The sequence below is a fragment of the Eupeodes corollae genome, chromosome 2 (assembly GCF_945859685.1).
Source record: "Eupeodes corollae chromosome 2, idEupCoro1.1, whole genome shotgun sequence".
NCBI classification, from domain to species: Eukaryota; Metazoa; Arthropoda; class Insecta; order Diptera; family Syrphidae; genus Eupeodes; species Eupeodes corollae.
Window position 1 is genome coordinate 30,062,882 of NC_079148.1, and position 12,024 is coordinate 30,074,905.

At 28.4% G+C, this 12,024-nt stretch overlaps 1 protein-coding gene across 2 annotated transcripts in view; it reads right to left on the reverse strand.

Moving 5' to 3' along the window:
- Nucleotides 1–10,018, reverse strand: part of LOC129948548 (potassium voltage-gated channel protein Shaker) — a 190,817-nt gene extending 180,799 nt beyond the window's left edge. Inside the window, exons 1-2 of one of the 2 annotated variants that reach the window (XM_056059597.1) lie at nucleotides 8,850–10,018; nucleotides 5,898–5,948 (exon numbers count right to left, since the gene is read on the reverse strand). In XM_056059597.1, the coding sequence (XP_055915572.1) occupies nucleotides 5,898–5,948; nucleotides 8,850–8,995 (197 nt within the window). In that variant the 5' untranslated portion in view covers nucleotides 8,996–10,018. The remainder of the gene's footprint in view (nucleotides 1–5,897; nucleotides 5,949–8,849) is intronic. The other variant, XM_056059603.1, reaches the window with a different exon arrangement.
- Nucleotides 10,019–12,024: the final 2,006 nt, after the last annotated feature.

The window sequence follows — 12,024 nt, forward strand, 5'->3', positions numbered from 1 at the left end:
CATTGCAAGAAGTATAATGCCGATTAAAATCTTGAAAGCTTATAACAGTCATATAAGCTTTATGGACGAATAGCCCATTCAAAGGATCGTTATAAAAAATTTGCTTAATTTTGAAAATAATATTTTTTATAAGATACAATTTATTTGAAGACTGTCAATTCTATTTTTCTCAAAATTTTACCAGTTGTCAAAAGCGAGGCGACAGTTTTTTTGATTTATACAAAAACCGTTAGTTGAATCTTTCAAAAATATATCGGTTTAGTATCACGTCACGACACGACTATAATATATACAATATAATTCAAGTTGCCAGCGTATGGTATGGTAAAAAACAACCTACTCAATTTCCGTGAGAGTCCTTTCTGCATCCTTCTATTTTTTATTTGAATTCGATACATCTACTCAATCTTGAGATATGGACGTATGGAAGTACGAACGTACAAACGTATGAATACACTTAAGCACAGACATATCCTAAAAGCCTTCCTATTTAGATTCTAGGGACCTTCAAATGTCTGGAAATGTCTACATTTTCAATTCGACAAATCGGACCGTATGCAATAACTTTCTATGGGAAATTAAAAATTGACAAATGTTGTAATTCATTAAAGCTAATATAACCCTTAACCATTATTCTATATACAAAACCGTCAGCTTTAAAACGCAATTAAATTTCCTATACTCAAAGTTAAATTACATTACACAATAAAGGACCTCATAATAAGCAAAATATTCATATACCTATTCCTATAATACTCATCCCCTAAAGTGTAAAGTCGAAACGTATTTTACCTAATGAAAACTTAGGTAGGAGGTAGAGTTAGAGGTAGTCAAAGTTTTAAGTACATGAATACGTAAAAGGTTTCTACTCTACTTTATCTACATAAATAAAATAAGTAGATATTCAAATTAATATGTATCGCGTGTTGAGACCGGTTGCCGCCATCGCCATCAAAATCACCATCGCCATCGCCATCGCCATCGCCATTGAAGCGTCAAGAAAAATTATTTCAGTTGACAATGTCCTTTTTTGAGGTTAACTTTGTTAATATCCATTAAATTCATTCATATATACATATCTTATACTTACACTACACGGAAAAGTAGTTGTTTGAAATCAATCTTGATTTTGATTCAAATTAAGTTTGTTTTTGTTTTTTTTTTGATTAAACAGTACATACGTGTTGTAAGCACTTACTCATATGTTTTTTGGTAAGTAAAGGGCTTTCAATTACGAAGATTTAACTTAAGCCTTTGAGTATCTCTCACATAAAGAAGTTCCATAAAGTTTTTAAAAGAAGATGCTTTATAACATATGAACTGATCTACATCTTACTTATTTCAGAACCAAACATTAATTAATATTTTTGTATATCCAACTTGACAGAAATTAATTAAAAAACATACAACGTATATTTACCTTTATCTGTCTTAGCAATTTCTTATCAAAGTTTTAAGCTTGTAAAACTTAAAGAAAAATGTACGCCATTACTCGTCCGTTTCCCCCACTTGTTACTCTTAAGTTGAAATCTATGAGTACCTAAACTCATTTATTAATAGGCAAAAAAGAACTCTGTGTGTATGTATGAATTTTTAATTATTTAGAGACAGCCGCGTTAGAAAAGGGTAAATTGCAGTTCTACCCTTCTTCCTACACTTAGGTATTCTATATATTGCTTACTCGATTGCGTGACAAGTACTTTAGAATTTGAGTCCTTATTTGTTTCCGCTCACTTGTATTTAAAGTACATTTTTCACTAAGCCTATTACTGTGCAAGCACGCAGTAGACATTTCGTTACATTTAAGCCAGACTATGACTGGCTGGAAAGAATGTTAAAAACAATAAAAATAACGTGAACCTATTTTAACATAACGTAAAACAAAAACAGAACAAAAATTGAGTAGGTTACAAATAACTAGAGTATAACAGAAGAAGGAGGAGGTTGGTTCTGAATAAAAAGGAAGAATGTTTCTTTTATTTTAATTTTATTTCAGTTCACTAAAGAATTTGATATAGTGTTTATTTAACATTGTGTTAGTGTTTTAATTTATTCCTTTAAAAATGTTTCGTGTGACTCGCGTAAGTGAGTAAAACAAAACAAAAAAAAACGAAATCAAGTTTTATGTTTATTGCAAAATTCATTGTGGATTTAGTTTTTTTTTTGTGTTGTCCATTAAATTTTGTATATAAAAGTAATTGCTTACATTTGTATACTTTATTTTGTATTCTTTAAACTTTAAGAACATAATAATATAATTCAAATCCACAACGAAAAAACAACATTACTTTAGTCTAACCATTTTAAAAAATTGACGATAATCGTATTAAAGTTCTGGAGCTAAGTAGAAAATTCTTCACATTTGAAAATTTATCAATATAAAAAATGAACTTTAAAAACTTTTCACTCACATTGAGCTAGGAAATGATAAATGAAAAAAAAGAATGTTGTGTTGCCGATTAAAATAGTTGATAGAACGTTACGTGAAGTGTAAGCATTCTTTATCACGATAATAACGATTAAAATACTTTAATAAAGGTGTTTTAGGATTTGTGTATGTAAGAATTTAAAGTTTTTTGTTTAGGTAAAGAAATGCTAAATTAGTAGACAAATATACCGACAGTCGGAGAACTACATGAAGTTTTGAATTTGTAACTTTGGATTTGAGAATAAATAACATTTTGAGATCAAAGCAAAAATTAAAGATTAAAAGCATTAAATTTACACCAGAAATGTAAAAAGATTATTTTTTTAAATGGAAACAACTGAATAAAGCCAATATTTAAAATTTTACTTATATAATTCATAAATTTAATTTGTTATGAAAAACTCGTTCCCGTTGTAATAAAGTCATTTTTCTTGACATTAGTATTTATGACAACTTCCACAGTATTACGAAAAAAAGTCGCAGTATTTGCTATAAAAACATTTTTTTTAAGTATAAAGTTTACATCTTGAAGACTATTAAATCATGATCAATGGGTCTTTACATTTAACGAAAATGGATAGAATTTTCCGATGAAATTATTAACTTAACTTAGGAAGTTATTGTAATTGGTCTGATTTGTCGAATTGAAAATTTTGACATTTCCCGACAACCCCTAGAGTTGAAATAAAAGGCGTTTAGAGAAATGTCTGTGGGTGCGTGGTTATGTGTGTTTGTACGTCCGTACGTTCAAGAAGTTTTTTTCGTCGTCCATAGCTCAAGAACCAGCAGAGATATCAACTTTAAATACATTTTTTTTTTATACATAATTTGCAGGCACTCAAGGGGTTATTAGTACACTTTATATGTTTATATTTAAACGCAATGCTAGCTTTAGGAAAATAGGGAAGGATTTAAAAGGAGATACCGGTGCACATTGGTCTTAAAGTTCTGAACATCAAAATTGGAGGGAAAAACAGAGTTGGCTAAAGCATTCCACATTCTCGATGTGCGATTAAAGAAAGAATCTCTATACTTGACAGTACGCCCGAAATTGAGCTCAAGGGTAAACTGATGAGCATTCCTGGAAGTGCGAGTATTACGGCTGAATCGTTTAAGGGGTGGAATGCAACTGGCTAGTTCAACAGAACATTGTTTATAAAAATAGCGATAAAACAACTAGAGCATGAAACATTGCGGCGGTGTTCTAACGATGTAAATGTTTCGATCATAGTTCTATCGCCTATCATTTTTAGAGCCCTTTTTTGTATTCTATCCAAGAGATTTAAACTTTTTTTAGGGGCACCTGCCCAGATATGCGAATTATATTCAAGCTTTGGACGGATGAAGGCTTTGTAAATTACAGCCAGGTCAGAAGGGGTGAAAAATTTCTTGCACCGTCGGAGAAATCCTAAGCACCTGGCAGCATTTTTGGCAATATCAAATATATGATCCTTCCATAAAAGGTGATCTGTGATACACATACCAAGTACTAACACTTGATTAGTTTCTTGGATGCAAATGCCACTCATAGATAGTGGCATCGGGGTGTGTTACGCTATAACGACAGGAGACAGCATTGAGTTTTCGAAGCATTAAATTCTAGACGGTTTTTGATTCCCCATTGTACAATGCTGTCAAGATCAGAATTTAATGAGCTTATCATACGCTGCCGTTGAAGTTCCACATCCGAAGGACAAGGATGTGAATCTATAAACGAGTATGAGAAGCTGAGGGTACTGTCGTCGGCGAAACAGGTTAATGGAAAGAGTGTCGGAGACAAAACGGAGCCCTGGGGAACACCAGCATTTAATTTATGAATTTCAGACTTGTAACCATCCAATACAAATTGTATTGAACGGTTAAAAAGGTAATTTCTAATCCAACGAAGAAGAAATTCATCAATACCAAAAGCACGCATTTTCGATAAGAGAGCTTGATGCCAAACCCTATCAAATGCTTTTGAAATATCTAGTGCAATAATCTTACTTTCTCCAAAACGATGTAAAGATTTGTTCCACTATTCGGTGAGATAAACCATGAGATCACCAGTGGACCTATTGCTACGAAAGCCATACTGTCGGTCATTAAGAAGCTTCCGTTCTTCGAGATATTTCTTGAGCTGATAATTAATCAGCGTTTCCATGACCTTGGAAAGAAGGGACGTAAGTGCTATTGGACGATAGTTAGAGGGAGAGGAGCATTCGCCTTTTTTAGGGACAGGGTAATGCTATTTTCCATCCGCTCGGAAGGAGACCTGTAGAGTAGGAAAGATGGAAAAGTTAACGCAGTGGTTTTGCCAGCGATGAAGAACACCTCTTCAGAACAATTGGGGAGATACTATCCGGACCAGCGGATTTGTGTATGTCAAGGTCTTTCAGTACTCTTGCAACTGCAAGAGTGCGAAAGAAGATTCGTCCCATAGAATCAAGAACAGGAGGACTCATGACACTTTCCGGTAGAGTCGAATTAACAGATTATAATGCAGAAAGGACTCTCAAACAAATTGAGTATGTGTTTTTTTTATTATATCAATTTAAAAAATAGGTTTACATAAAATATATCATAAACCAATAACACTAGAGGCTTGAATTAAATTTTATATAATTTATTGTAACGCGATACCAAAGAAAAATATTTTTGGGAAAAGTTACAATCAACGCTTTGTTTATAAATCAATAAAACTGAAAATAAAAATTGTCACCTCGAAAATTTGTCGAACAAAAATGATTCTATTTCCAAAAATAATTTTATGCAACGAAGAGTAAAGTTTTTAACATCTGGTAAAATTTTTAGAAAAGTCGTATTGACAGTATTTTTATAAACACTTTAAAATCTAAAAAAAAACATGACATAAAGTTGATAAAAATTGATTTTTGACTCAAATATCTTTTCAAATATTTAAGATATCGGCTTTAAATTAATTTTATTTTATAAAAAATATTGTTTCAATATTTCACGGTTTTGATAAAAACCGAATTGATTTTTTTACACAAAAATAAAAAAAAAAAACAATACTAAAACTTGATAAAAATTTGTTTTCCACTCAAATTTCTTTTTGTATTTATTTATATAAGGAATAAAAAAACTTAAAAAATACTATTAAAATGGATATTGGTTTTTGACTAAAAATATCGTTATCAAAAATTGATTTTAAAATCAAATTATTTCATTACATAATGAAAATAATTCTTCATAATTTTTAAATTTCAACTGTCCACTTTTTTGACAAAACATAAAAACCTACGAACTTCTAAGAGAGACAAATCGACAGACGTGATGGGAAGTTGCCAGTGCGGGTCGCATCCCACCCACTTTTTATCATATTAAAATAATTCATAAATAAATTGAATTTTTAGTTTTTTTAACTTATAATTATGGTTTTACTTCAGAAATTTACACTCTGGGTTTTTCCTTTTAATTTAAGATAAAAATATAAATTAACAAAACATTAAATAAAAAACATTCTTACGGTTTTTCATCGAGAGGATGCTCATGCTTTTTATCACCAATATTCATGTATCTGTAAATGAAAATTATGTCAAAAAAAAACAAACAAAAATGAAATGAAATAAAATGAGATAAAATAAAACCATCCAAAATTAAAAAAAAAAGATGTTAAGAAAACTAAAATGCAAGCTATACAATAATTAATAAAACAGTAGTAAAGACAAACTAAAATTTAACTAAGCTAGTTTTTTAATAACAATTAAATATTTAAATTTTTAAAAATATGAAATGTAAAAAAGGTTAGGAGTTTTACTTAAAGTCGGTGAAATGTTCATTAACATGCATAGGTTCAAAATACATATTTTACTCAAGAATTTTATTACAGATGATGAACTTCTTTTTAAGTGAACTATTTTACCTTATATACCTTTTATAAAATAATGTTTAAAAAAAATTAAATTGAATGCGATTCTTATAATTCGCTGTTTATCTAGAAATATAGAACCAGGTGGATAAAGATCAAAAATCAACTTTAAAAGATATTTTATAAAAACTTTTTTTCGAAAATGTACAGAAATTAATAAAAAGATTAATAATAAATTAATAGTAAAATAAACTTGATTTATGTTGCTAAGCAATCTCCGTAATTAGATATTTTCTTACAAATTGTTATAATAGTTTAATAGTTTTGCATTTGATTGAATGGATATTTTTATAAATTCTTTAAGTGCAGTTGCTTTTAAGAAAGTAGTAAGCAAATTAAATTAAAGTTTATTTAGACCATTGAATTTATTATATAAATTCTATTATTTAATTTGTTTGCTCATGTTTTTAATCTCTCGAGCTATAAAATTTATTTTTGTTTTTAAACAAAACTTTTAAAAAAGATATGAATAATTTTGTATCATTTTTGTTTTTATAAAAGTTTAATACCACATTTTACTTTTTTTTACTCAAGAAATGTAGTTTTGGTGTTTTTTCAAATATCAAAAACAAATTTAAAAGTAGTTTAAGTTTGAGTAATTGCAAAATAATTTATTCACATTTCTTAGCATACAAAAATGTTTATTCGTGTGATTTTTAAATGTGTAGTTTTCAATCCGGTAATACTTTTTTTGAAGTCGGTCTTTTTATTACTTGATTAATAACTAATAGACTTACTTCTGAACTCCTCTTTCAAATCGTTCAAATTTATTACAACTATTAGGGCACGACGACAACGAAACATTTAGTTTATTGAAGGAAACTTTTGTTAAGCGAATTATCTCGTTTTGTATAGCTGTGCAGTGACCTACAAGATCTTGCAATTTAACACAGCTGGAACTTTTTACTTGCGTCATAAGGGAACTATTCGGTAAGTATTGTATTTGTAAAACTCGAGGTTATAATCAAACTTAACATTACGATGTCAGAGAAAACGAAAAAAAAAGTGGGTACCTAAGTCAAAACCATCAGATCAATTATTTTCAAACTTTGAAATAAAGGTTTTTAGCAGATTCAAATGAGGTCAATTTAGTCAAAAATTCGAATTTTCTTAAAAGCTCAACTGATTTTCAAAATTTGACCTTTTTTAATAAAACAAAAATTCTATTATAATAACATTTGATAATCAAAAATTTCATTGTTTCTTTTTGATTTTTAAAAAATATTATGTCTCTAAAATGTGAAACGTATAGATATAAATAAAGTCTAAATAACAACGTAGAGTTTAAAAAAGTTTTGCTTGAAATTGAAAAAAACAGTTAATTAAAATTTAAAAAAAAACTATTTTTTGGGAAATCAAATGGCATTTAAATTTTTGCAAGTAAATTTCCAAATCTAAAGTTATAGCTACAATTTTAACTATAACAGAAGCAGGGTTGTGCAATCGAGCCGTGCATTTTCTTTTCTTTGTTCGAACTTGATCACTTGTCTATGAAGATAATCCCGACACGATTTAGAAAGAATACTCAGCACCTTATTGCTAACAAAGGGCCAAATTTTTGCAAAAAGTGATTGAAAATTGGGCTTTTATGCTCGAATTTATTTGAGTCAGTCGTGGTTGCCATTTGCCCCAAATCAGTTTTTAATAATAATAGCCAAGTTTTTTCTTTATAATATAGCTGAATTATGGTCAAAACATTAAATTATGTGCATTTTATTTCTTCTTGAAAACCACAAGTCTAAGAAAATCACCCACTATTTCTGATAAAATTCATATTTTTTTGATACTACTACTGATATTTATTTGCTAACTTTTTATAAAAAGATATTGGATGCCTTATAAAAAAATATTAAAAATAATTTCTAAAGATTTTTAAAATCAAAATTTGTTCAAATTAAAAACGTGTGTAACATTTGGTTCCATTAGAAAAAAAAATCCATAAATAAATAAATTAATTGATCAATTAATCACATTTGTTTACCTCATAGATTGTTTAGACAATTATATTTTGATTTCTGCTGTGCGTTTTAAAATTTTGAGAAATAGTTTATATTTGGAAAATATGTTAAAGTTTAAGAAAATGCAATTACACGTACGAAATTTAACCATGACATAAAATATCAAAACAACGTTCGGCTGGTCAGATAGTTAGGAATCAATCTTGATGTCCATTTGTACTCGTATAAGGATATACATATGTATGTACATATATATGTTAAGTACATATACAAAAAAAGTTTATTTTTGGCTTCACTTAAGTTCATAAATTGTCTACTAATAAAAGCTTGACTATAGGTATACGAATATGTATGCGAGTAGATATCGTATCTTATTAGGTTTCTTTTTGAGAACCATTTTCCTCTACTTTTATGTATGTCCTTAAAAGATGGACAGCTCTTAATGTTAAATGACACAGAATCTAAAGCATTTAATAGCTGGGTCAAGTGTTGTTAGCATAATATAATACTCCTTAATAAAGCTCATTATAATCTACAAGATAAAATATACATCTAAGTATGTATGTAGGTAGGAATAGGACTTTATACTTACTGGTTAAGGTTCCTCTCGTTCGACCCACTTTGGCTTTGAACATTGTCTGTATGACGCCGCTCCTTGTGTACGATACCCATTAGCTTCATCCACGGATTATTTTGGGATCCGTGGCCTCCCATGCCTCCACTCTGCCACATCGTCATTGTGGCAGAGTTTTTATATGAGCGCTCTTACTTTACAAAGAAAAATAAAATCCCGGTCACAACTTATTTTTCATAATTTTTAGTTTTTTGTCCACCACAAATAATTATTAATAGTGTTGTTTTATATAGGATTCCTTTTGTGTTACATCATCAAAATGTTTTTATTTTTTGTATTTTTATAAAATAATTAACAAAAAAAAAAGAGAAAATACAATGCCCAATGTTCTTCTTATCCTGGGCTGTGAAAGGAAGTCTTTGTTTTATCACTTTCTATTTATATATATTTTTCTTTTACTTCTATACCCCCACCCGCTTAGAGTCAATCAAGTGAGGCTGGTGATGAGAATATCCTTATATTGACATACGACACCATTAAAACGATAGACCTCCGGCTCCGGGCCTTTTTGTGTTGTTTACAACCACGAACGACACAGATATACTCATACACACTTCACTTCTGTAACATCTTGTGTGACGATGATTTTAATGGCTACATCCGGTTCATTGTGCGATGATACCTTGTTTCCTTTTGATATTCTCTTACTTCTTCTTCTCGTTTTAGTTTGATAATAATTTTATTTTATATTTTTGTTGAGTTAAAGCGATTGATAAAGCTTTGGTTTTATTGCGTTTAAGGTACATACAATTTTTATATATATTTATTCTTTTGTTAACATAAGAGCAGCAATTATGATAATTTTTATTTTATTTTATTTTTTTATAATGGGCGGCTGACGTTACTTTATATATTTTGAGAATGCGATATGATTTTTTAAACTGCTTTGTTATTGTTGAATGAAATTCAAGACAAATTATATTGATAGAGTCTTAAAATATTTAAATTTATGCGAAGACGAAGAGGGAATAATTTAAAGCATATTATAGAACTAATATTGCATTCACTAGAGTTCAATGTGGTGTTTTGTTTTTTGTTTTCTATTTTTCTTTTGTTAATAAGTTAACTTCTAGATTCTTTCATTTAAAAAAAATATTTATTTATTCTACGTATTTAAAATGTATTTTATTATACTTAATTAATATTGTTTTTGTTTTTTGTTTTTTTTGTTTGAATAAAAATTATGTTGATATTGATTTTAGTAGTAAAATATAAGTATTGATTTAGTTTTATTTTATTTTTATTTTGTTTTTGTTTAATTAAAATTGCTTTTATTTTATATACTATAGACAAAAAAATAAGAAGACTTTCGATTCTATATAATATTAACTAATATATCACGAAATTTACTACTAGTTTTATTTATTATTATTCTTTAATTTTAAATTACTTTTTAATTAAATTTAAAAACTTAATAAATTAGGTATCTAAGAATCACAATGGCATATGTTGGTTGTATTTGATATATTTTATTATTTATTGTTGATATCATATGATTTTGTTTTATTGTTGATATTAGGTGTGTTACGTTTTTTTGTTTTTTCTTATATTTTTATTTTAATATGAGAAATAAATAAATTTAAATATAGTTTTTGTTTTTAGTTTTATTTTATTTTAAACTATTACTATCTATTTTTTTATTGAAAGTAAATATTTTTATCTGTATTTTGTTTATTTGTTTTTCCTTATATTGTTGGATTTGTTTTGGTTATGTAAAAAGGAATTATTAAATATTCAATTGGTGTTATTGCTGGCCATAAGATCTGTAAAAAAAGAAAACAATAGTATATTAATATAAGCAGAATAAGATAAACTTATTTAAAAAATTACTTGATATTTAAATTGTTAAACTGTAAATACGGTATTTCTTCAAAATATTTCTATATAGATTTCGAAAATAGACAAATTTGTTGGAATTTGGTATCAATGGACATTTTCATCAATATGTTTTTTACAAAGCTATAAGAATTTACCCAAATAGAACATCGAAAATACAAATCCAAAAATCCTTTGTTATAAATTAATTTAAAGGCTGCCAGACTTAGTAAGACTTATGTCCTACTTTTGTAAACGATTTTGAAATAAATAAATACAAATACAAAAACTCAAAGCATTCGAAATTTATTTTAGGACTTTGATTTTAAGATTTTGGGCTTTCTAGATTTTGAATTTTCTGGATTTTTGATTTGGTCTGCTTTAAAATTTTGGAATGTTGATTTTTCTGATCCCAACCTCATCTTCTACTTCTTTTTTTTGGGAAGTCTTTTTCGCTTTTTCTTTAGTCAAAAATATACATGATGTGAGAAACATATAATTAATCTGATCGAAAAGTTAACAAATAAAATTTAGGAAATGTCTTTTAATTTTACAAAACTTATTTAAACTTTGATAGAGTGTTAAAAAAGTGGATCGTTTCTTTTCGAAGCCAAAATACCACTTGTTAGGCATAAAAAAATTAAGAACAAAACCATGCATCGTCCTACGACTCGTGCTTTCGTTCGGAGAATCAAAGTTACTTGCCAATACCGGACGAAAATTATAGGGCCAATAAAAAATCCTTGGCAGTGCATCCACTCAAAAGTACGTATACTGAAGAACATTCCCATAAGTGCGGTTGAATTTTTTGAGTTTAGTATACCAACTGCTCGGACGAATAAGGGTCTTATAAATATTAAAGCCAAGTCAGATATGATAAGAAGCTTATTCTACAGCAAAATCAACTGATGAGCTTTAAACCAAAACCAAAAAACATGGAGTCGTGATGATAAAGTAATCTTTTTATACTTTGCATTAGATAAGTCGAAACAAGTGGGTGCCGCGATTCCGCCTGTTAGTCCTGGCCCTTACAGCTAAACTATTGGATCGATAGAGTTTAAACTTGGAAGTTTAGATACACATTTTTTGGTCAAAAATGTATAATTCCAATTTTCTAAAAACGAACTTACCTATACATTTTTATAAAATGTTCTTTTATATTTTTTTCTTAACTTGGCTCCTTTTATTTCTTTTAAAAGCGTCAGACTACGAACACACGTTCAAAATACAAAACATAATTAACACTTTACTAATATTTGAAAATATAAACATTAACATGCCTGATGGAGAGATTGCCTTTAAAGAAGTGATATAAGGA